We start from the raw sequence: 26,682 nt of genomic DNA on the forward strand, positions 1-26,682 counted from the left end.
TTATTCCCAGCATCAATGGCCACAGTCTCATCTTTTCCTTTCTTTCACTCTCATCATTATTTCATCACTTTATTTGTAACTACTCATTTAACAATATATATATATATATATAATAAGTGAATGTAATTTCTTTAAGAGAACAAATATAAAACAAAAATAATATAAGAAGTGAATGTAATTGAGATATACAAAGTAAAATTTAAAGCACTTCTACAGATAATATAACCAACATAAAATATATCATCTAACATCCACATATGCATGAATTCCTCTAAACACTCAATAGCAAATCAATATTTATATGTTTATTTATTCTTTTACCATAATTTGTAGAAAAGTCTTGACGCGCGAATAAATGCCATTTGCCCAGTTGGGAATTCAATCCAAGACGAAGAAAGCATCCAATTTTGTCATTCTTTTCTCCCTCCTTCATCTTTCCATCCATCTATAAAAGGGCACTCGCTTCCTGATTAGCATTAGCTTCGTGCCAAAGCATCACAAAAAGAGCCCAAGAACCCGTCGCCAAAGCAGCATCCATTCTTGCCTTTATTCTCGACCGCTCACACGCCATTCGCGTTTCTTTTCGGCCCTTTCCCGTTCAGCATCCGTTCAAGAACCGGCTCGAAGCAGATCGATCAGCAGATCAAGAAGATGGGGAGAGATCGACAGATCGGCGTGGCCATGGACTTCTCCAAGAGCAGCAAGTGCGCCCTGCAATGGGCCCTCGACAACCTCGCCAACAAGGACGACACCATCTATATCATCCACATCAAGACCAACTCCAACGACGAGTCCCGCGATCAGCTCTGGTCTAAATCCGGTGCACGTAAGTGAACGTGTTAAGGAGTTCGCGGTTAATGTTCTTTTCATAGATATGTGAACTTATTCGACTGTGATCGTGTTGCAGCTCTGATTCCATTGTCGGAGTTCCGAGAGCCGCATCTCATGAAGAAGTACGATGTTCCGACCGACATGGAAGTTTTGGATACGCTCGACACGGCCTCGCGGCAGAAAGAGGTAAAATCCTTTGTTCATCGAGTTCGAATTCGTCGAATCCGATCAGATTGTCAATTGCGACGATGATATTGCAGGTGAAGATCGTGACGAAGCTGTACTGGGGGGATGCGAGGGAGAAGCTGCTTCAGGCTATTGACGATCTGAAGCTGGACTCTCTGGTCATGGGAAGCAGGGGACTTGGCACCCTCAAAAGGCAACTCTCTCTCTCTCTCTCTCTCTCTCAATAAAGATATGAAGAAAGAGAAAATGATTTAATTAGGATTATTATAGTCATAGAAAAAGATATATTTAGAAACTAGAACTTGAAATCCGAAAAATTTATAAGACTACTCGCCAATTACGTTAGCTAATTAGGTACAGCTGTCCACTTTGCTGCAATATGTTATTATAATTACTCTTTATATGATGTACCTGCCAGCATGAAGTTTCTGGACGAAGAATGGGGTTGAAAAGGTGGCTTAGATTCGGTAGAGATAATATAATCGGAATAAATTTTAGGGGTAATTGGTTTTGAGGTAGGTGGGTTGTGAAATCGAAATCTAGAATTTACCTACTAGATCTTGGATCCAAAAAATGGAACCGGATGGAGCCGATCCGGCTGGTTTTGTTTTTTAGAATGACATAATTGATGTTTTACGTTTCATGTTTACCGCATGATTAGTCAAGTCATGTTGGTTGTGACAAAAAAGAAAAAACGTTATGATGGTCGAGTGATCTAGTGTGCTGCCTAATACAAGCCGGAGGTCTTAGGGTTTCGTTCTCCCTTGTTGCGTCTCCAGCCGGCTTGGTTGGTTGGTTACGGAGATGAGCTTACGGTTCTGACATGAAAAACGGGACCAAGCCGGTTAAAGGCTGGTTCCAAGATTCAAAAACGAGAGTTCTTCCTAGAATGGACTGAGAACGGGTCGGGTAAGGTCAATTCGGACCACTTTACTGGTCGAACCGGCCCGATTGCTCCTGTCCAAATAAGTTTATTACATCATCCTTTTGTCTAACTAAAACTGAAAAAAATTATTTTCCACAAACATCATGTTAACATAGTACACAACTATCGGTAATTTCATCTCCCGAAAATGACATAAATTGTTTATGCAAAACTAATTTCACGCATGCTGAACTGTAGTACAAAACAATCTCTTGCCCATCCCAAGCACATCACATTCGTTTTTTTTTTTTTTGGTTTGGTCATTCTTAAATGCTGCGATCGTAGATAAAGCAATGCATTAAATGGGTTGGATGGCGATTCTGAATGCAGGATAATATTAGGGAGTGTGACCAGCTACGTGACCAATCACGCCCCTTGTCCTGTGACCGTCGTCAAAGAACCCGGCTTCAACAAGGTCTGATCGTCATCACCTTGACGACCAGGAGGTCTCCTGAGGAATAGGATCTGTCTCAAGTGTTTCTCTTTAATCTTTTATTCCAGCCTCTTTTTTTTTTTTTTTTTTCCCTACTAATGAATAACTACCTTTGTGATCCCGGATCTTATTGATACACAACTTACTCATATATGAAATCAATGTATTACTTCTAGCCATGCTTTCTGTTCTTGGGTAGGGCTCGCCATTTTTATGAATTGCAGAAACATGCATATGCTTTCCTTAGACAGAGGAATTGTTAAGTAGATTTGGTTTGCAGTGTTGAGCCGATACATGCTACGAAAGCTTTTGTATCAAACCTTTACAAGTACCGGCGAAAAAGGACTCTATTGAGCCATGGTCATGTTAAAGTAATCCCCAGATATATATAGGCTTATTGAGTTTACCATAGCCATGTTACAGTAATCCCATTTCATAACTGAAGTTGCCGCAAGAAAATTGTACCAAGCAATTTCAAAGTCTTCTCGAGATACTTTTCTTTGGATGAAAATCGCGAAATCCAATTCTAAGAGGTTGGTCAAGTAATGAACACCACGGGAATTTTGCTCAGGAGGTATTATAGATTTCAAGTTTAATTCCTCCTTAACACTGTTTTTTGGAATTAGGTCATTAAGAAGTAAATTCTTTGGAAATTCTCTAGTCCCGTCGTCGATCGCTTGAATTCGACCAGATTGAGAGAGGTGTATTTTGTTTGAGGCATCAAAATTCCATTTTTAAATAGGAAGGAGATCAGAAAAAGGGAGGCGAAAATCCAAACACATAATATGTTAAAAACAATTTAATTTCACTCAAACAGTCAAGCAAATAAATTATGAAGAAGATAACTATATAAACAAATCCCGATGGGGGATTTACTTTCCTCGTGTCACATGAGCATCCAAACGAATCTTCCTTTCGGGACGTACTTGGGTATCGGGAACGAAACCACCAGAAGAGGAGTGGAAGCCCCATTTTCTTATTTCTAAAATTCAAACCACAAAAGATGTATTGCATTTCCGATGCATCACCAGATGCAATAATTTCTCCTCGTTCCGATTACCTAATTCATATTGCCAAACGGGGTATCATGGTTGAGCTTGTCATGTTAAGATCAGTCCCCTCACTACAAGGCTAGCTTTTATATTGTGCCCCAACAAGAATATCTCAACAGGAACCTCCCTTTTCTTCTTGCGGAATGTGATGCCGACTAGTGCAAACTTTTTTCACCTATTGACACATCAAACCAATGACCCTTTTTCTTTGTGTGCCTCTATCTGTGGCGTTCTCCTCTAGATCTAATTGCGATGCCATACTTCGGTCACCGATTGATCATTTGGGAGATCCTTTTTTTAAATTCATGTGTAAGGGTGTTAGTAAAACAAGACCGCATATTAGATAATGAATCTGGAATAGAGCAATTAATATATCTACTTGGCTCATTTGGAATGACACCCCATGATTCTTTGAATTATATTATGCATCGGTCTTGAAACATTAGCATGATTTGTAAGATAGTGTTTTTTTTTTTGGGTGGGATCGAACCAGATTTCATTTAATGAGCAGAACAAGGAGAGAAACACCGATTAACCTCTAAACATAATAAATCTCAAAGGACTTGAGGGGGCTTAGAGAGCCAATTAGCAGGGAGGGACCCTAATCTGTGGGATTTTGGAATCTAATCTGCACAAAGATTATCCTCTCTTGGATAATGGATCACCGATAACCCTTTTAACTTGGCCAAAAGGCCTAAGCAATCTTCTATTATCAAACGGAGGGTCCATGGGCTTTGGCTTCTTGACATTTCAAATAAGGAATCAAATCTCAACCTTACATTCTCTAGTGTCTTAATAACTCAGTTGGGATGTATTGATATTTTAGATGAGACAGGCCGTGACATGTTTTACATGAGACAAAAGATGGGCCTGGCTGACTGCAAAGTGAATTTCCTCTGCTCTTGGGATTCCTGATCGCCCAAAATGACGGATGCTGGACCGCTAACGGATTGGGGAATTGCCATGATTCAATAAAGGCATGGATACGCAATCCCATGAAAAGAGTCCCTCTTCCACCTTAAACTGATAGCTAAATTATAGGCCAAATTTCCCAAAGGATCACTAATTTATGGGTTCAATCCAATTTTGACACCAACTGTCAAGTGTGCCAAAGAGGCCAACAGTTCACTTAGACAACGTCCGTCAGTGCACGGTGCATCCTCAAAAGTTGGTTTCGAAATTGGGTCAAATTAGAAAAGTTGCTGCCGGGAAATAAACTTGTCTGATCTAACTTCAATATTCTAGCGAACCTTGGTTACCTTCCTTATTTCAGCTATGGCCCGGTTCAATGGTGCTCAGAGAATGATTTGATCTGCCCTTATTTCGCTTTCCTTATCGTCCTCATAATCTTCTTCTTCTTCTTTTTTATAAATATTTATATTATATAATTTGGACTTGCACATAAAATGGACCATTTCTAGGTCAATCCTCATCCCTTAACGTTGGCTCGGATCCTTTGGGCTTATAATCGGGCCGAATTCTTCGGTGAAGCCCGAAGTGAATGATAATGATTCGAAACATTATCCAATGAAGTTGGACTGGACGTTGATGATACCGATATCCAAGGCTTATGATCGGGCCGAATTCTTTGGTAAAGCCCGAAGTGAATGATAACGATTCGAAACATTGTCCAATGAAGTTGGGCTGGACATTGATGATACCGATGTCCAATGTTTCCAAGCTTTGACAAAAGAATGCAAGATCACCGCATGAGTAATTTGGTGGGTCGATTTCATTTTTTGACTGCCACACACCTGGTCATTGACAAAATGAGAGTGGAGAAATAGAAAGAATTTGAGTCCAACAAGGCCCGTTTATTGCAGCCCTCATTTCGGCAAGTCGTTTCTTCAAGTGATTTTAACGATTAAGCAAGTGGTCGACAACGAACATAGAACATATGACTTCACGTTCCCTTTGCATATAAAATCAGTCCTTACACGTGCAGCGGGAGATGTGAATATAATTACGGGTGTACAAAGGAACTAGGATCCGCTCGGATTGCCTGAGACTGGACCGGAACTACTCAGAACCAGTGGTTCTTGAGGGAATTGGTTTGGTTCCCAGTTCCAATTTATGGGAATCGGTGGATAATAGTCCGGTCCCTGTTTCATGGGTGGATCCGCCCACCCGGAACAGACCGATTATGTTATAATACTATATTAATTTTTAATACTAAAAAAATTAACCTTTAGGATGAGCTTGTGCTTTTAACCCTTATGAAAATGTCAGGCGGTTCCCAGTTTTAAGTTGGGAATCGTCCACCAGGACTATGCACACTCCTAAATATAACCACATCAAATTGACAACTAGAGACAGGAGAAACATGCAAAAAGATATGTGAGAGAGAGAGAGAGAGAGAGAGAGAGAGAGAGAGAGAGAGAGAGAGAGAGAGTTGAGATTGGAATTGCATCAGTCCATGTTCTAATAACGTGTTAGGCAAACTCTTTTCTTAAAAATCTTAAACTGTTTGGAAAAAAATGCTGCACAAAACATTTATGTAGGATATCACTCAATCTTCGAGAAAAAATGAAACAATAAATGATCCCCTCATTCCTAGTTTTGCCATAATTTTTCTCTCGGGAGAATTATAAAAAAAAAATCATAAATCTATTTAGTCATAAATCTTCTTTTTAAGTCAATTAAGTTTTAAACTTTTTATATTTGTGTTAGTTCAATTTATTAAGCCAATTTTAGCAAGAATCGCTGAGGTGGACATTGGTTGTCTTATATGGTGCGGCTGATGTTGATGTATATATGTTTTTTATAATACTTTAATATTTTTCAGAATTATTTATTTATTTGTTTTTTCTTTTCTTTCTCTTTGTTTTATGTTTTTTTTTCCCTTCTTCTTCCTTTCCTTCTTACTCCAATTTGTTGTTGGACCTTAGTGACCGACTAGAGGTAAGGGCAAGTGAGGTTGATCTTGTTGGCCATTGGCAAGGCCAACCTTGCTGTCCTAGCCGATTGATGAGTCTAGCAACTGGAAGAAGGAATGGAAGTAGAAAAAAAAAAAAGAGGGAGAAAGAAAAGAAAAGAAAAGAAAAGAAAAGAATACACAAATAAATAAAATTCGAAAGAATGTTAAAATATCATTAAAAATATGCACGTCAATGTTGGTCGCGTCATATAGGATGGTTGGTGTCAATATTAGTGATTTTGGTCAAAGTTGGTAGGATAAACTGAATTGATACAAATACAAAATGTTTATGACTCAAGTGAAAAAAATATATTTTAGAACTAAATTGACATAATTGTAATAAATTTATGATTTTTATTAGTAATTTCCCCATTTTCTCTCTTATATTGTCCTTTTATTCCTTTTGATGCTGATATGAAGTGGTAATGTAATCGCATTTTAAACATATACTCAGTTCATGTAGAGTTTCATTAAAGCGATCTTTTTCCATGAATGATCATGTGTGAATTCAAATCGGTAAAATGATAGGTTGGATTTTAGAAATCGCATCATCAATATGAGATCGTCACCATAAACGAAATTTTACAGCGCATGCCTAAAGGCTAAAAACCCTAAACAAATTTCGCCTATGTCACTTTCATTCCCTCTTTTCTCATCCTTTCCATTTTCTTTATATGAATCATAACGTAAGTCTGAAAAAGCAGGTAAATGCCAAACAACGTTTGTCTCTTGTCTCCGTCTGGTGAAGTTCCTGAAGTTGTAAGCTTTGGCTCCAGTCTTCTGTTGCTTCAAATCAGCAGTCCACATCGCAAGCTATCAGAAGTTGATGATGCGATCGAGAAGATTGCCGTCATTGTCGTGTCAGTTGGAACAACCAGCACAATTATCGGACACTTGCGAGGGAAGCTAAAAGAAGAGCTTTAGGGTTTATATGGTCCGGCCATTATTGGATCTCAACCGCAACTCCCCCTTTAATCACTGTAATTTCATGGTCACTTAGTACTTTATGTTCATAATAGCTTGTATGTAATGTCATTTTGCAAAACATGATCATTTTATCGATTTAAAATTTCATTTGAGAGAGTCTAGGTCAGGCTGGCTTCATAATTACCTTTCTGCTAATCATTTATGTGACTTGGCCATTAAGAATCTTCCTTCAAATTTTTTTTAGAGCTAAGTCAAGTATATATATTTGAAATTATTTTGCCCAAAATGATCAAAGGGTTATTATTATTCGAACTGATTTGCTTCATGAATATATACATTATATATATATATATATATATATATGTAGACATGTGTGTTTTAATGAAAGAAAACTAATAAATCAGGCTGCTTTAGAATACATGAGAGAAATAGTACCCAAAAGCTCTAAAATACTAGGTGGAAGACATTTGTCTTCCTGCAAGATTATTATCACGTCATTAAAATTTTAGTTGAAGGAAGATCGCTTGCATATAAGGTTAATGTGAAAACTTGCAAACATAAGATTAAAAATAACATGCATGTAATATATGAAAATTGTGTCATGAAAGATGTGAGAGTAGATCACACATCATGTTAGATATTATCAGTACAACTCTACAAGTTTATGTCATTAGGTAGAAGAAGATTGCATGTATATAACATATCTTATAAAGAAACTATAAGAAATAGCATAGATATAATTGGTTCATGTTTTTTTTTTGGTATGTCATCCCTTTTTCTACTGCATCAATTTTAAATTTGGTTTGTAAAATTGTTTTGATTTGCCAATTTCAATCTTCATGATACCCTAATTTGGTCAGTCATTCTTTATTCATTCATTCATTCATTCATTTTATTTATTTAATGCAATAGAATGCGATTGCTTTTCTACCTTTTGCTGTGTAGGTTGGTGGAAGTGCATCCTCAGTTGCACGTTTGTCCTTGGCCAAATAAAAAAAGTTTTTATTTACCGAACGATGAGAAAGTTTGTGAAGGTCAAGGCGAGGAGCGCAATGCTCGAGACCCAAGGTTCTTCGTCGCTTTCGTTTGTATCTTTGTTCTTTGACTTTATTGCTTTTTCAAATTTCATACTTTATTGGATAGAAAGAGGTTTTCCTTTCTTTCTTTTTTCTGTCGATAGTGCTATTTTATTTTTTGGTCGGATGTCGATTGTGCTATGAAATCTGAACTTTGAAGGGGAGGAAAAATTATTACATGATTACGATTGTATGTACCAAACCGAATCTAAACCACGAAAGAAGATGGATTTTATATGATCTCATTCGAATTTCATCAAATATGACAGTCCAAATTGAATTTATTATATGTACTAAATTCATGAAATACTTGCTTGAAAAGGTGACAAAATGCATCTTTTTAGGTCACTCCAAGTAGCAAACAATTTCGAAAGAGTCAAAAGAGTTTATTGGAGCTTTGCCAAAAAATTTAATAAAAAAGAACAACTATGTATTTGAGCACTAATATTTCGTTTATTAAAGAGTACCTCAAGGCACTTCTTACATAATTGATTAAGAGCCATGGCTGCAAAAAAAAAATTAACTAAGGAAATTTTACAGTTTGTAATATACCATAGGGGTGTGCAAAAGAACCGAGATCCGCCCGGACCGCCCGGACTGCCCGGAACCGGATCGGAATCGTCCGAAACCGGCGGTTCTTGAGGGAATCGGTCTGGTTCCCGGTTCCATGGGCGGATCCGCCCGCTCGCCCGCCCAGCCGGACCAGACTGATTAAGTTTTAATTAAAAAAAAATTACTAAAACAAACCCTAGATCTCATCTCACTGTCTCTTTGTCTTTAGTTCTATCTCTGTCTCTGTCTCTTCCTCGGTTTCTCCTATTGCCATTTCGAATCCTCCTCGAGCGTCGATGCTGCCGTCGCTGCTCCTTTGCCGTTGCTGTCTACCCCCTCGTGCCGGCCGCCACAACCTCTGCTCTGCCTAGCAGTGACCCGTGACGTTGCAGCTCGCCTCCGCACCGATCACTGCGCCAGCAGCCACGAGCACCCTTTGCCCGCTCGCTCATCACCGCAATCGCCTTTGCTTTTGCTACTTTCCGTCTGAGCACCACTGCCGTTGTTTCTGCTCCAAGCCCCTCTCGCCAGCAATCCGACACCTTACAGCCCCTACAGCTGTGAGGACCAACGCCAGCAGATCCCGAACCGGTCGCTGCGCCTCCGTCGCTGCTCTGTCGCCCCTCCGTGCGATCCCTGCAGCCCCTGCGACTCTGGTTTCCCCTATCCGTTGTAGGTTCGCCTTGCTGTTGATGCCACACCTCTGTTGGTCTCCTCGTTGGAGCTCCACACCAGTGTCCATCCAGCACCTCACCGCTGTTTTTCCACCTCACCAAATTGCGACATCGACCAACGAATTGTTGCCTTGCACAGCGGAAGTCTTTGCCTCGACGAGCCTTTACTCTCCTTTACTGTGTGGGTGCCTCTGACGATGACGTCAATTTCGCCACTGCCTTGATTCGGGAAGCCCAATAGTAGCGACGCCGAGCTTGTTCTGTTTTTACTTTGTGCTACAATAGTTCCCTGCTTAGGGGACGCTGTTGTTGTCGATGGCCTTGCCGTGACCAACTGAGCTAACTGGTTCCATGGATCCACTCGGGAATCGGATTGGACTGGCGGTCCGGTTCTCGTGTGGATCCATGCAACAAACAGGTGGATCCCGGTTCCAATTTTTCGGAATCGGTCCTTAGCAGGCGATTCTCAGTTCTAGGTTGGAAACCGCCTACTCGGACCATGCACACCCCTAATATACCAAGTGTTTTTGTAACATGTGCAATCGTCATTTTGAAAATTGAACTATTTTTGAATTAATTGTACTTTACATTGTCCCCAAGGCACTAGTTGGCGTGATCTAAAATAAAAATATCGTTCCTTCTCCTAAATGGTAAAATTGAATAAAAAAGAGCTGAAATTTTAAATTCATCACCTCAAAGATAACTTAAGTTTTCTATCGCATGATGAGGCCTTTTCAATCATTAAGTAAACATCAATTATTTTTTCATGAACTCTCTCGCATTCTCCAATCACCCTCATTTACCTAATTTAAAAGATTTTTTTATTATGCCATTATTTATCAATTTGCCCGTGCAACGAACTGCTAAGGACCCACAATTTACGAGCATGAGATTAACAAGGATTTTATTATAGAGGGATAATTGCAAAATCCATCCTTAACTTTGCTTTTGGTATCAAGTGTTATCCTCATATTTCAAATTTTACATTTTGCATCGCCTCAAACTTGCATTCAAAATCTACAACCTAACCCCTCTCTTGCTCTCACACCCCATCATTTCTCTCTTCTCATACACAACAACAAAAGTAATATCACAACAACAGTAATATCAAGAGCCACGCAGTGTCAACTCATCGCTAGACGCCATCGTTGGACACCATAGCTAGACCCCGATGCCGATCTTGATACCATCTCCCTCGCCTGTTGCCCACGCCCCTCTCCCTACATGCGTGTCTCTATTTATGATGAGGTTGCATGCGGCTCGCGATGGCCTGGCCACATGAGCTTGGCCTAAGCCACAGCTCGAGGTCAATGAGGCCATGCAAAGTCAACCTCGAGCTTTTGAGGGCCATGGCTGGCTGCGAGCCTCTACAGCAGGCTGGCCAGCCATGCAAGTTTTGTAGTAAAGATTGGCTGCACGGCCATTGTCACTGGATTGAGGTTGCATGATTGACCTCCACCTCGACTGAGCTTTGTTGGTGCTGTGACCACTGTCAGCCTTCAATCTGAAGTCGGCGACAATCGTAGATTATTGAATGCTCTCACAATCTTACGCGTTGAGAATCTTTCGAACACCCATAAGATTTGCAATTTGAGAGTATGAGGTGCTTGCCTACTTCACTAAATAATTGAACTTCTATTTTGGAGCTTTCATAATAAATGATGGTGGAGATTGGCCAAAAAGGAAAAAAGATGAAGGTGGAGTCGACAAAAAGCGTAGCAAAAGTGGGACCAACATTATATATACATATATATGAATATATTTGTATATAGAGAGAGAGAGAGAGAACTTTAAAATCTTATGCAACCAAAGCTACTAAACTTTTTTGGTGGACCAAACAAGGGGCGTCCTCCACCTCGAAAACGCCGCCAGTTTCATTTCAAGACATCATTCAAAGCAGATCCGTTGCTTCCACGATTTCGCTGGATTACTTTATTATTGTGTTCTTGGATGATATAATTGCCTATGACGTAGAGACCTGGTTTAAGCAAAAGAAAGAGCGGCGATTCTGCAGATGTTTGGCATACGACTTGTCAGTAACAATTATACACGTGAAAAGAGATACTTCGACTTTTATTACGTGTTACAACTACAAGATCGTCATAGCTGGAGCATCATTGTACATCACGAGAGCATCTTCATCAGATTCCAAGTCACGAAAATTTGAAAAAAACATATATATTAGAATTAATATTATGAAAAACTCCAAATAGCTACGTTTGTACCAAATCCAAAATCAATTTTTTTGATTACAAAAAAATCTGAAATTAGTATACATTTGACAAATTTACACGCCATTAATTTTTGTAAAATTCTATTGTCAAATTATTGAGTTGAATGATATATAACGAGTGTATCGGTTTAAGGGTTTTACCCTCTATTTGCCAAAGTGTATTAATTTGTGATTTTCATGATATTAATTCAATTTAACAAAAACTAACGAAGGGTAAATTTATTATAAATATACCGGTTTAGGGTTTTTGATGATTAAAAAATTAATTTTAGAATAAATTTATGATAATGTATTAATTTGTTGTCGCATGTATATTATTTTGAAATTTTTCATGATATTAATCTTATACATTATCAAACAATATGACAGGTTACAAAGCAAATACTTAGACAAATCTCACTATTGCCTTGCTCAAAAGCACAAATTTTATATTCTAAAGAAATGGAAATGATGATTGACTTAGAAGCATCTGAAGGGACCAGCATAGGCTCCTCCATCGATCCATTTCCATATGACTCTCATGATGAGAGTCCTAGTGTTTGAACCAAGCTTCCCTAATCATGACATGCCTGGCCTTGCCAACATAAATAAGCAAAGCTCCCCCAACTAAAAAAACCCTGAAGACCCAAAATTGACTTCTTTTTTCTTTTTCTTTTTCCTTTTGTCCCTGGCCTTTACAAAATTACCTTGTCTTTTCCCCAACTTTTTTTTATTTTTACTAGACAAATGTCTTTGTTGTAATCTCATGGGTGGCGCTTTCGACCAACAAGCAGAAGATAGAGAAGGAACCGAACGCAGAAACCCTCCCACTCCGCACCACCAACTCAAGTTTTGCCTGCCCCTGCCAAAGCCCAGAGCGCTCCATATCTCCACCTCTCCATCTCCTCTCAGCCTCCTGGTCTTGAAGTTCTTCCGGAAGCTGCATTCCTGGGCTCGCTTATCAAGTGGGTCGCGCTCGAGGAGGCTTGGCTACAATGGCATGGTAGTGAACAACTTCGTGTTTCATGCTTCTCCTGGTCTTGTCGAAGCAGAGGCAGAGGCAGAAGAAGAAGAGGGTCCTGAAATGGAGGGTTCGAGTGTCAAGAGCGAAGGCACTGAGGGAAGGAGAGATGGGTTTTGCGGGAAAGTTGGTGAAGTTGGGATCTTTGCGGATTTGATCGAGGAAGAGAGGCGGGAGAGCAGCTCAAGCTCTGCTTTTTTGACATCGGAAGCGACGGGGGATGAAGAGCAGAGTCAGAACAGCTCCGAGGTGTCGTACTCGCCGCCTCCTGTACTGCATTGGTCGGTGGACAAAGCTCCGGCGTCGGACTGTGCCAGTGAGAATGGCGTCGTGGAAGATGCGGAGAAATTCCATTCCAGTGACAAAAAGTTGGAGAAACACGGCTCTGCAATTTCAGGTTTGAACCAAGACAAAAACCGAAGCTGAAATTTTTGTAATAAATCTTGTTTATTTTGATGTTATTACTGATTACTGTTTGGTTGATGGGGGATGCAGAGGTTGAGATGATGAAGGAAAGATTCTCAAAATTGCTCCTTGGAGAGGACATGTCGGGTTCCGGAAATGGGGTCTGCACGGCATTGGCCATATCAAATGCCATTACTAATCTTTGTGGTATGTTGCCTATTTGGAATTTGTTACCAACTTCTTCTTCATTGCTGCGGCGTATTGGGTTAAACATCGAATTTGATTGCTCCAGCTTGTTGTAGAAAGTGGGGTTTCCACCTGCATTGCTGATTGAAGGACAACTGGTTGTTTGAGACATAAAATGGCGAAACTAGTTTTCATATATGGATCTCTTGTTGTATGCTTCAACTAATGGCGGTTTTTCCACCTGCATTTCTGATGTTCGATCTTTTGTTTCGTAACTGCATTTGTGAAGCCACCCTGTTTGGGCAACTTTGGAGGTTAGAACCTATTCCTCCGGAGAAGAAAGCGATGTGGCGAAGAGAGATGGAATGGCTTCTTTGTGTTAGTGATCACATTGTTGAGTTCACTCCGACGTGGCAGACATTCCCGGATGGAAGCAAGCTTGAGGTAAGGCCATTTGCTTATTAAATTGCACTATGAAATTGCATCCTTTGACATATAAAAGCCTGTTTCTTGCCATCCCATTTCTCTAGTGAGTTCTAAGTCTTGATTAGCGCTAGAATTCTCCACTCTGACATGATGGGGATGATTTTTTTTTGCTTTAGCTGCTTCAGTGTTCTGTGGGCATAAGAATCACTGTGGTTGTTAAGAACATGTGCACTTAGAGATCCATGGTTAAGAAAGAACGGCAAATGACAGCAATAATTATTGCTATAGAACCATACATGTAAAATAGTCTCAATTCATGAACACTTTGAAATAGGTGATTGCTAGCTTCACTTCAGGTAAACAACTTGGCAAGATGATTCCATACTACTTGCTGGTGGATTAGAAATGAAATTGGTCAAAATTGATGGACCAATTGGATTTGAGATTTCTCAAAAGTCATTTCTTCAATTCTTTGTCTGGGTTTCAGGTCATGACATGCAGACCAAGGTCCGATCTTTATATGAATCTCCCGGCTCTCCGAAAGCTAGACAATATGCTTCTTGTAAGGTTTCTTCCAAGTGGTTAAGTGGTCTATGTTTTTAGTCAGGGGAAGGACAACTGAGGATTATGACTTGTCTTTATCAGGAAATATTAGACAGCTTTGAAGACACAGAGTTTTGGTACGTGGATCAAGGGATTTTGGCGTTGGAGGCTGATGGATCAGCCTCTTTCCGACGAGCCCTTCAGCGCCAAGAGGAAAAATGGTGGCTTCCCGTGCCTCGAGTCCATGCTGGAGGTCTCAGTGAAGATTCTCGAAAGCATTTACAACACAAACGCGATTGCACCAACCAGATATTAAAAGCTGCCATGGCAATCAATAGCGTTGCCTTAGCTGATATGGAAGTCCCTGATTCATACTTGGAAACTCTTCCTAAGGTATGAAGCACATATAACAGTCATGTATATATGTGGCATATGAATGCAATTTATTTAGTCTCTAAGAGTTCTTCTTCAACTGATTACAGAATGGACGAGCGTGCTTAGGTGATATTATATATCGCTACATTACCTCGGATCAGTTTTCTCCTGAATGTCTACTAGATTGCCTGGACCTTACATCTGAACACCAAGCTATAGAAATTGCCAACCGTGTTGAGGCCTCAATATATGTTTGGCGTAAGAGAACTCATTCAAAACCTTTCAATAGCACTAGCAGATCTAATTCGAAGTCATCATGGGGATTGGTAAAGGAGCTTATGGTCGATGCAGAAAAGAGAGAATTTCTTGCAGACAGAGCAGAAAGCCTCCTGCTGTGCTTGAGGCAATGGTTCCCTGGCTTGCCTCAGACCACCTTGGACATGAGCAAGATTCAATACAACAAGGTAAATTATCTAGGACTCTCATTCATTTGTTGTGGGCGATTTTCGGTTTTTCCAATTAGTTCAGTCCCTTGTGAAAAATCATAAGAAAACCCTGACAACATAGATCCAAGTAATCTTTTTGTTGGGACTTTTGATTGGTGATGGGTGACAAATTAAAAATATTAAAGATTCGTACTCTGGAAAGTATCCTAAGTGTTCTAGGTTTAGTTTCCATATAGATGTATCAGTAGAGTGATCCACTTTGCATTTCAACCGCAGGATGTGGGCAAATCCATTCTGGAGAGCTATTCGAGAGTACTAGAAAGCTTGGCATTCAACATTGTGGCTCGCATTGATGATTTACTCTATGTAGACGACTTGACAAAGCACTCCGACAATGTCCCTTCAATCTCCAAGGTAAGTTTGATTGCGCACAAGAGCATTCCGATCCCATACACTGTGCCCCTCTCGGGCACTCCTTATAAGTCGGCTTTCTCCACACCAAGCTTCTCTCCGGCACGTCTCTTCAGCCCCATGAGGGGCGAGAGATCTCCTTTCATTGCCAGCGGCAAGCTTCAGCAACGTGGGTTAGGTGAAAAAAAGGCTTTGACAGATTATATTGCCATGGACACAAAAGGAAAGGACTCTGGCAAGCCAAATGAGGAGGCAGATGCATTGTCGAATGTCGGCATCAAAGCATCTGCATCTCCAAGTGGTGTAATCCCCGATTATGACAAAGGTAAGCTCCGCGTGAGGGAAGATTTACATGCCAAATAAGGAACAACCAAGAGGGCTTCTCAATTTGATTTGCCACTGTCAGTGCTCTGAACTATTCCCTCCTGTACTAGATGTATACATATACAGGTCCTAGGTTTGTTTAGATCATGCTGTTACTTGTGACATCTTTTGTATAAGCTGAGGCCTGACTGCTCATGCTACTACATTGTACCTTAAAGGCCATCTGGGGATTGTAATTACAAATCTCCATCGCGACAGCAATTCCCTTGAGATTGAGTTGCATATGGTGCAATGCATATAGAATTGCAGAGCCTCTTCTTTAAGGACTGGCATGCAATTTACTGCTTTACGGGTAGATGAGTTGAAACGCTGAGCGCAAGTAACAGAAGTGAAAACATGAGCCAACGGGAGGTACTGCTAAAGATAGGTTGAAATCATCTGATGATCTTGGAATTACTATGTTTGTATTCTCTTTCTGTGGAAGCTCAGACATCAAAATTATGCTGGAAAGATAGGCATATCCCGGTGCTGCATTGTTTTTGCCTACTGGATAAAGACAATATTTGAGCAATTTGAACTTTCTGAGAGTTCTCAAAGACATATCACTGTTGCTTTTGTTGCTGCCCAGGCACGTATACTAAGTAAGGCACCGGAGGTTTAGGAGGGGTCGGCGACTCGCGCAACATACAAAGAGTAGCCATAAATAGCGAATGTATAGAAGAACTGCGATGTACATCGAGTTCGTTCCTGTGAAATCAGTCGTCTCAGCCATTGACCTTGATGGGTCTTCCCTAAACATCAGCATGATGCTTTGATGAACTCATTGGGCTCGAGTATTGACTCATATAGATGAGTCTCCTTGCCCCATATAATGTGCTTAGCCCGGTAGCTTGAGTCATTCCCGGGCCCAGCAAGTGTTGGGGTAGTGTTGGGGTGTGTGAACTTTTAGACAGGAGTCTCCCACCCCAAATCTCAGTCATTAAAGCTCGACATCATTATTGACTATCGAGAAACTGTCCCATCCTAAATTTAATTAACAAAGACCTGTTCGGTTCTAAAATTTTTCCGCTTTACCAATTTAGTTATAAGTTTTTGTGTCTTATTACAATGTAGTACTTCAGAATAATTTTCATCAAATCACTCACGTGGCGACATGCCACGTGAGACCATGTGAGACGATTGATAATTACTAAACCATCATATCAATGATTTCCGATGAAAATTGACTAGAAAATTATATTTGAATTTCAAATAAAGGTCTGGATTAAATTGACATTTGTAAAACAGGTTTAAGGTTGACTAGGTAATTTTCCTAAGTTATTCACTTGCAAAGACTTGGAGCTAGAAGGTTTTGTCTTTGGAAAAATTACTATCAAAATTAAATCCAAACCAAACTAAGTTTGTGTTTGTTGCGGAGAAAACTTCATGATAAACGAAAATACTTTCAGGGAAAAGTTATTTTCTTGAAAAATCCTCTCTTTTTGAAGTTAGGAAATTTAATTTTTTAACTTCAGACATGCGTATTTTCTTTGATTGTAAACAATTTTTCAAATACTGATCATTTTAACTAAACCAAACGTTTGAAAGTTTAGAAAATTAATTCCCGGAATTTTTTTTTACCCAAGCAAACACACCCTAATATGAAATGGGTTTAGTACTCCAACTTTGACTTGTATGCTCCGTTAAAAAGAGGATCTTGATGCGAAGATTCTTTCTTAACATTTCTTGATCTTAGAAATGATAGGTCCTAATCACACATGATTTGAAGACTTGCATAGTTAGTTTTAAAAATTGTACAACCATACTAGATGGTTATAGTCACTGTAAATACAAGTCTCCTCCCTCCTTATTTATACATGGAGAATCTCCAATAAATTTTTTCTTACATAAAAACTTACGTCCGTCATCTACACAAATTACTAAATTGATGAAGTTGTACCATTCAAAAAACTTTGAGAAGTGTGAAAGATCGCGATATTTATTTGAAAGTCTCTGAAATACTTTTTAAATCCCATGAATCTGTAAAATCTAGACATTTTGGTCTATGTAAATGACCGCAACCCAAATTAACTTACATACATAACACTTTGAAATATATATTAGCTCAAGAAAGCACTTAATTGGACCTCGATAACAACTTTAAGAGATGACTACACTATTCAAAAGCTTCATAATTTGATTACATTCTCCTTACAAGTTTGAAGGGTTTTGGACTACTTATCCAAAAAAAAAAAAAGTCGAAATGATTAAATTGAATATTTGTGTTAAAATTTTAAATTAAAATGATTAAATTAAAAGATTTAGTATGGAATAAATATATATAAAATAAATTTAAGATCAATTCAATAACTTTTCCTCAGACATACCAACCTTGGAATGAGTAAAATCGTTAATAATCTTAGTAGAGTCTTTCCTTCTAGATACGTCGTTTCTCTTTGCACATACGATGTGAACCCGATGTGAAATGCCTCTTCCCCCTTGACTTCTGATACCCCCTTTTTCCTCTTACGCGTATACAATTCGTGCCATCCATCGAACCTGTTTATGTCCCTATCGAACAGCTTAACGAATTGTCGTGGTCCTTCCACGAACCACACGCGCACCATTCGCAGTTTATAATATTATTATTCTATAGTATTCTTCATCTTTTTTTCCTTTTCGTTATTTCCATCGTGCGATAAGAGTTTGAACAGGGTCAAATCCACTCGCGTCCTTTCCTAATCACGACAAAAAGGAGGTCCCAACCCGTTCTAGAAGGTGGGGGCGGCCGATCGCGATCATAGAATACCGACAAAATTGACCAATCATCTCAACTTGCCACTTGCCAGAACATTCAGAAAAGATAAGTACAAAAAGAAAAAAAAAAGCACTTGTTATGCTCCCGTAATTTTATGTGATGCTGCCAATTTATGCGTCTGAGCTTTCCTGTGATGTGCGCTGCAACCCCAACATCAAGCTGGGAACTTTATTGGCCCTTAGGCAGAGAAATTCACGTGGACCCTTGTTTTTTCTTTTCGGGTGACCGAGGATCCGCCGAAGCATGCCCTTGTTGGCTTACACAGATTCGGAGTCTCACGGGCCTCCGCAGATTCTTTTTTTGATAGAAAATATGAAAAAAAAATGTAATTTATTGATCTCCACCTCACTACTTAAATTCTTCTATTTTGACATATGCATCCTTCGCTAACGTGGCGGTTTGATCATCGTTGACCTATTCACCCTATGCAGTACGCTACTACATTAGTATTTTTTTGACAAAAAATGACTAAAATTACTATATATAAATTTTGCACAAATGATTGATATTAAATTGGCAAAATTGGAAAGAATGAATTGTTATCCGTATAATAGTTTTATGATTGATTGGACAATTTTTCTAAAATTTGCTAGTCTTCTACAATTTGTCAAGAAAATCTTATTGAAGTGTTTGGCCTTTTCTTGCTTTGTAAAATCCAAGATCACTTTTTGTTGGGATGCACATGTGAGTGAGTTGTGTTAAAGAAATCTTGAAGAATTCCATCTCGGAGAATTAATGTAATGCAGAGCAGTTAATATAGTTTAATTGGCTAATAACTCATCGAATAAATGTGGGTCTAATTGGATATTTTGATAGATTTGTACTATATCCATATTAGAGATTTGATGTGGTGTAGAGCAATTAATATATCTTAGTTAGCTAATAATTTATTGGCTTAAACTTTTAAGTAAATATAGATTTAACTGGATATATTGATGGGCTTGAACTTGAGCTTTTTCTTGGCGATTTCCACAAAAAAATGTGTTAGACATCTGTTGTGCATTCCCAACAATTTGTATCAAAGCCCATGGTTGCAATTTTTGGGCAAGTGAGCATTGTGGTGTAGCAATACGAACTCGTAGGAAGTTGGTGCAGAAGGATGCTCGAATTAAGGGGAAGTGGAACGAACACTGAGTTCACATTTGAGGGGGAGATTGTTAAAATGCACGTATGAGTGAATTATATTAGAGAAATCTCGAAAAATCTCACATCAGATAATTGTGGTAGGAGATTGTTAGGATGCACATGTGAGTGAGTTGTATTAGTTAAATTCCGAATAAATCCATATCAGAAATTTGATGTGGCTTAAAGTAATTATTATATTCTAATTGACCTATAACTTATTGACTTAAACTTTTGAATAAAGGTAGATTCAATTAGATATATTGACGGCTCAAATTTCGATTCCCTCTTAGCGATCTCCCAAAAAGAAGGTATCGGACTTCTACCGTGCGCTCTCGATACTTTTTGTTTGTGTTTGTTTCTTAAAGATGTTCTTATAAATGGGGACTCTGTTAGTAGGGGAGTTCTACTGGTAATTACTTCTTGTCAATACTGCGAAACAACTCCTTGGCCTCTAAACATAGGAGGATACACGAACCACGGAAATATGTGATGTCTTTGGCTTTTCGCTTTGATTGTCGACGTAGTTTCTTGGTCGTTGCCAGGTCGTTTGCTTTTGGGCCTCGACCACGCGTGCACGCTACTAAGTTTAGAGGAATCCACGCAAGCCTTCCAACCTCGTACTGTAAGGCAAGGATTTTTGGTCGGCTATCATGTCAATCGGACGCGCGCGATTCACAGCTCTTGGAAACTCAGTTTCATCATCACGCAGACATACCGACTCTGCAGGAGCACTCGACCCGCTGCATCATCGAAGGTAGTCTCCCCCGTTTCGCCACAACGTTAGCAAAGGAACTGCCGTTTATCTCGACGAAATTCAGGTGACCCTAATAAGTTACTTGTCTGTTTTTCCTCGAGTTCGACAATTTTTGGGTACTTTTACGAATTAAGAGGATGGGAAGATGCGACCGGCATAGCAACCCAATACTATAAGAGTCCCCTGCTGCTGCGAAGTGTTGAGTATGTTTATGTTAACAAGTGGAGTAGATCACTCCCGGTTCCTGGGAAGATTTGAACAAGATGACACTTGTAATTTCGCTCGCACAAGAACATTAAATGTCCAGAACCCATATGCACAAAAAGTCGATATACACATATACTAGCGCTGGTGACGATTTCAGCCTCTTGACCTCGCATTCGTAAATTAATGTCCCGCCCCACTAGGCCATCCCGATCGATTATGAAGCAGTGGCTCGAACAAGTATCTGTAAATGAAATTACCTACGAACTCCTCCCCGAGGGGATTCGGTTAATGAAACAGAGGCACTACTCTGCTTGAACACAAGTCATGGCGTGAATCAAAGGTTTCTATTTATAAAGAGGCAAACTGATCATGACAACAGCGAGGGAAAGGTAGTGTCATGAAAAGCTAGTGTCGCCGGACACTTCATCGGAGCTCGCTCTAACTCTGTTTATATTTATTCACGATCAAATTGCATCTTGGTACTTAGCTTGGAACATCTCTAGCTGTATCAAAATTGAGGTGTCTTTATACATGCGGTCGGTCTAACTCTACGAGTGGGGATGTATCCAAACTATGTACCGAAGAGAAAGATAAAAAAGGGGGCATGCGCCTCAGCCTCAGCCTAGTTTCCACGGTAGACATTGGAGCTTGGAGCAAGACCCTTCCCATGTAACTGTACACTCTCCGCCGCCGTCGCAACACTTGCAGACGACTCCGAGCGTCGCCAGGATCTTCGAGTACCCTGCGAGCCGATCGCAACAGAATTCAATTAACCAATTCGAAGGGGGTAGAACCGAGACCGCGGAATCCGAAGGAGGTTCTTACCAGGTTGCTGAGATGGGAAGCTCGGCAACGTCCTCGATTCGACGAGCTGCGCGACGTCGGATGCAGAGGCGGCGACCAGAAGCCACAGCAGGAGCAGAGAAGAGGGCTTGGACACGCCCATCGCTCTTTCTCTCTCGCTCTCTCTTTTCTTGTTGTCCGCGAGAACTTTCTGGTTTGCCTGCCTCTCGCTCCGAGGGGGGAGCTGGGTTTTATATGCTGAAGGCGTGTACCTTGTGAGAAGCACCTTCTTTTACCATTCACTTTTTAAAATAAAATACCAGTCAAGGAACAGTTCAATACGGCTTGAATTAAATAAGGGAAACTTTTAAAATAAGGATTCAGATTACCCTCGTTTTTTTTTATAAATAAAAGCTGAGTTGGACGTTATTTTAAATAAGACCTAAAGTGGTCAATATTAATCTCAAATAATAGCGTAACCTCATTAGCTAGTTAAAAGTATTTCTACCTTAATATATTATTTTCTTTCCTTTTCTGACTAAAACTTACAAAAATAAGAAAAGAAGCATAGGCGAGGGTGTCGACACCTCGGTAGTGCGGCAGCCACACGTGAAAGGGCTAGGGCCAGCCCTAACTCCTGGGTTTTCTTTTGGGATAAATTTGTAGCCTTTTCTTTTTCCTTTTTGAGTTTTTTTGGAAAGAGAAAAAGAAAAAGAAAAAAGGAGAAAAAAATAAAAGAAAATACAAAAAAAAAAAATGATGAAAAAGTCCTCGATCACTTGGTGAGTTTAGGCTTTTCTTGAGGCCGACATAATGTCATTTCAGATCTTTATTTAAAAAATGATGACATTTCAAGTTTTTATTTAAAAATAATGATAATTAAGATTATTATTTAAATAAAATCTTCTCCAAGTCCTCATTTGGGGGAGCCCTTATTCGAAGATTTTCCTTTAAACAATTATTGATTTCTAGAAGGACGATGGTTACGTGGTTGGGGATGGGCTTCTAGACCAAATGATGGAGTCGTCGCGCAACACGTTTCCGCTTTCCTTGCGTTTACATGGGGCTTTCGCACGGACTTGAGCGGAAGCTTCATGTGTAGTGCTCGCAAAGGTTGGCGCGGGGGGCCCCTCGCCTGTCCCTTCTTGTCCACACTTATAAAGACAGCGGTAAAATCGAAACGATATTAGTCGTGATTTAGTGTTGAATCCACCGTCTCTTGACTCAAGTCGTCTCTCGTTGTTTTCACCGCTAGTGAAATTGGCGTTTAGTCTCCTGTGGCGGGATTCGGAAGTCTTGGATGCAATCTCAGCGCTTTTCGCGGAAATTGCTGCTTGTTTCTTCTAACTTTAGTCTTACGTTTTGATAGTGTGTAAGAGCTGTGCCAAGTCTCGAATGGATCCAAGCTAAGCAGTGATATTATCTGTTTTGACGACGGCTCGCCCGCCCGGCACAGTTTTCAGACGCTAATATTGATGGAATAGGCTAAACATGAGCGATGATGGACAGGAAGCAAATCTGAAACCCAATATGCCCGTCCTAGCTTTGTGATCACACTGTAGGCAGCCCGTTGAGCCCGTCACCAATGTCATATTAAATGGTTTGGTCATGGCTCCCTCGCATCCACATCAGTTAAAAACGTGTCATACTTGTTTGATGTTGTGAATGACCTATGTACATTTGCGACAACCTAGACACGAGCGAAATACATATATGACGTCCGTAGCTGTATTTTCCTTTATTTTAGGAAAAGTATCAAAATAGTTCTAAACTTATCACATTGGTACTAATTTAGTCATAAATATTTTAACTGGACTAATTTAATCCTAAGTCTTTTCAGATTAGTACTAATTCAATCCATCATGCCAAGTAATTTGATTGGCCGACGCTAATGTAGATGTCAGCTGGCTGGTGAACACTAATGTGACAATTTTTATTTTTATTTTGTTTTTTCAAATTTTTTGTTAATTTTTTTTCCTTCCTTTTTTTTTTTTTCTTCTTTCTCTTGGTCTTCTTTTCTAGTAGTGGCCAACAAGCCTTCGATGGCTCACTGACCATTGGGCGAGGGTTGTGAATCCCTTGTTGGCCATCGACAAGGGTCGCGCCCTTGCTTAGCCTCGTTGTTGCCTTGCCATGGGTGAAGGGGTGGCCTTGCCCGCGGCTGGCGAGGCCATGGTGGTGTTTGCCAAGGCCCAAGTGAAGGTTGCCATGGCCTCGCTAACTGTGGGAGAGGTCGCCTTTGCCCGCGGCAAGGCCATAACGAGGCTAGCCTTGTCCGCAGCCTTCGCAAGGGCCATGGCCATCACTTGCGGTCAATGAGGGCTTTGCAGCTCTCGCCCAGTGGTCGGTGAGTTGCTGGAGGCTTGCCGACCACTATAGGAGAAAAAGGCCAAGAGGAAGAAGAGGAAAAATAAAAGGAAAAGGAAAAAAAAAGAAAAAAAGAAAAAAAATTCAGCATTAGCTAGTCGGCTAAATGGACTGAATTGGTGCAAAAATGAAAAGGTTTAGGATCAAATTGGTTCAATTAAAATGTTCAAAACTGAATTGGTACAAATGCCATATATTTAGGACTTTTATGTTACTTTTTTTTTTTTTTTTTTTCTATATTTTGCCATATTAGTCGTGATATCTGTAGAACCTCATTGAGTTTAGAAGGTTATTGGAACCACTACAAACTATTAAAATTTGAGCTGTTATGCAAAGGCATAGTCAAATTTTTGAACAATTTGTCACTTCCTTTCACACATAAGTTGGAGTTTGGCTGCTTCGGAATAAACATAATGGGAGAGGTAAATAAGGGGCCTTGGAAATATTTGAACGCATCTTCTCCTATTTTAATACTATGCTAAATTTATATAAGCAATTCCAACAAGCTTAAACTTAGAGACACTTGCTTTGTTATTATATAAAAGATTCCATATGACCATTATCAATTTTCTAGAAGTTTTTAACTTTTTTACTTGGCTCCACAACAGTAGTTGACGAACATGGTTTGCAAGCCGAAAGTTATGGCATCTGTCAAAATTACGTCTCAACGTTAAACCCGTTTAAACGAACCCCGATCCGAAAGTGTGGGGAAACCTGACCTATCATGATCAACTCTCAGACGTGACTCAAAGAAAGTCCAAATTTTATCCCCATGGGAACATGTAACATGAGTTTTCTAATCTAAGTTGGAGTCAGCAAATTTAGCTCCCTATTTGGAGCTGAAGTAGAGTGAGCAAGGGTTCCACTACTAATATCACTTGATCGGGAGAAAATTGTCTAAAAAATATCAAATATATTATATGACGATCAATTTCAATCTAAAATTTTCAATTTTGACCAATTTGATCTGAAACCTTTTGAAAATTTTCTAATATAGTTCTTGCGGCAAATTTTGACAAGAAATCACTGACACGGCTGGTGCTAATATGGATAATTTTTATAATTTTTTAAAATTATATGAGTTTTGTATAACGTTTTTTCTTTTATTTTTACTTGTGGTAGGGACTTAATAATTGTAAAAATTGTCCTTATTTTTACTTGTGGTAGGGACTTAATAATTGTAAAAATTGTCCATGTTAGTGTCAATTATCTATGTAGGACAGCTAACTTTGCTACATAGGATGACTAGCTTCCACATTAGTGATTTGTGGCCAAAATTTATTGGAAGGACTACATTAACAAATTGTTAAAAGATATAGGATTAAATTGGTTAAATTAAAAAATTTATGATCACCATGCAATATGTTTAGGATGTTTTGGACTATTATCCCCCTTAATGAGCCCTTTACTTATTGCAAGCACACGTGATTGCCCCCTTCCTTCGGCTAATCTGCCACTTCTTCCTTAGCTCAGTGAAAAAATATGGTCGAATTTTGAGTACCAATAGCAAGATATCCCTTTTAACAAGGCCAAACCTTTTATGTCATGCTTTGGGCATTCGGGATTAAAAGGGTGGAAGGTCCATGCGCCAGAAATGAACTTAAGCTTCAAGACAAGACGGGATTAACATATCCGTAAGTCTCAAGCAGGTAATAGTAATAATTTAGAGATGGAAATATCAATTTTCAATGCACATTAAATAACTTTGAATTTTGAAATCTATTCCCTTCTTAGTACGCCACAATAAAGTACACAACTTTCAAGGCATAATTAATACTTTTTATTATGTGCCTCACAAGCGTTTAATTAAAAAAATTCCATAGTAACTTGGTCCCTCGTGCTTGCGGTACAGTGAGGAACACAAATTCGTAATTAAGGGTAATTTCCTTCATGAAGAATGAATGATCTAAAAAATATTTTCTTGAAAATAATTGATTATATTACTTGAAATGATTAAAAAACAAAAAATATTTTCATTATTGATAATAGTTTATGCCTAAACTTTTTGTGGCTGATGTAAATAATTTTTATTCATACATTTTTTAAATGATATAAGGAATTATATTTAGAAAAATATATTTCAAATCATGAGCTTTTTGTGAAACAAACGGATCATGAGATTGCCTAAAATCAGCATCATTACCTATTAGACATTATAAAACTACTTGCTATAACGCTAACATTTGCAACTACGCAACGGTGGAAAAAAATTGTTGAAACATAGAAAAATACTTGGTGAAGTGCAATCCTACCAAGTGATTGTCTAGAAACATGTAAGGGACATTCCACTAGATTTCACACGGTAAATTGACTTTTCTAGGTGGTTGAACGCCCTCACCACACTGCACAACAAACCTCTCCCTACTCCCATCATCGATTATTCTGCTTCACTGGATGATTCCTTTCCTTTTAATAAATGATTAGGTCATATGATATATTGCACGAATGAGAGGCAAGTCGAAATCTCAAGTTTATTGAAGCATGTCGTATGTTGAGTTTCAAATCTAGGGAGCGCTTGATGTTTGGTGCGGGAGACCAACAACCGGAAGTCAAAGATGCACTCGTAAGCCTTTTTTTTTTTTTTTTTTTTTTGTCTCGATGCATTATCCTGTTTGCTCAAGTTTAAATTTGACTTGCTTGATTCAATTATTGATCACTAAATCTCAAATTTGATTATATCTACCCTTGAATCACTTGAATCTCAATTCTTACTCAGCAATATCTCAA

At 39.3% G+C, this 26,682-nt stretch overlaps 2 protein-coding genes and 1 long non-coding RNA gene across 4 annotated transcripts; 2 read left to right on the forward strand and 1 right to left on the reverse strand.

The window, feature by feature from the left end:
• The first annotated feature begins 423 nt into the window (after nt 1–423).
• Nucleotides 424–2,554, forward strand: LOC104433077 (universal stress protein PHOS32). Its single transcript, XM_010045712.3, has 4 exons — nt 424–826; nt 908–1,017; nt 1,092–1,210; nt 2,273–2,554. Exons 1-4 carry the CDS (start codon nt 652–654, stop codon nt 2,361–2,363), a joined length of 495 nt encoding a protein of 164 aa, XP_010044014.2. The 5' UTR covers nt 424–651; the 3' UTR covers nt 2,364–2,554.
• A 9,877-nt stretch (nt 2,555–12,431) lies between these two features.
• Nucleotides 12,432–16,289, forward strand: LOC104433075 (rop guanine nucleotide exchange factor 7). 2 transcript variants are annotated; one of them, XM_039300705.1, is made up of 8 exons: nt 12,432–13,203; nt 13,302–13,418; nt 13,687–13,841; nt 14,311–14,385; nt 14,469–14,759; nt 14,849–14,999; nt 15,093–15,205; nt 15,464–16,289. In XM_039300705.1, the coding sequence occupies exons 1-8, from the start codon at nt 12,552–12,554 to the stop codon at nt 15,959–15,961; spliced, it is 2,052 nt and encodes a 683-aa protein (XP_039156639.1). In that variant the 5' UTR covers nt 12,432–12,551; the 3' UTR covers nt 15,962–16,289. The 2 variants fall into 2 exon arrangements, with proteins under 2 accessions (XP_039156639.1, XP_010044013.2); XM_010045711.3 differs by having other exon boundaries at nt 12,433–13,203; nt 14,849–15,205.
• A 4,841-nt stretch (nt 16,290–21,130) lies between these two features.
• Nucleotides 21,131–21,828, reverse strand: LOC104433074. Its single transcript, XR_723463.3, has 2 exons — nt 21,631–21,828; nt 21,131–21,547 (listed from the first exon to the last, which is right to left on the reverse strand). It is a non-coding gene; the product is annotated as an uncharacterized LOC104433074 (long non-coding RNA).
• Between the last annotated feature and the right edge of the window lie 4,854 nt (nt 21,829–26,682).

The sequence above is a fragment of the Eucalyptus grandis genome, chromosome 1, assembly GCF_016545825.1.
Source record: "Eucalyptus grandis isolate ANBG69807.140 chromosome 1, ASM1654582v1, whole genome shotgun sequence".
Lineage (NCBI taxonomy): Eukaryota > Viridiplantae > Streptophyta > Magnoliopsida > Myrtales > Myrtaceae > Eucalyptus > Eucalyptus grandis.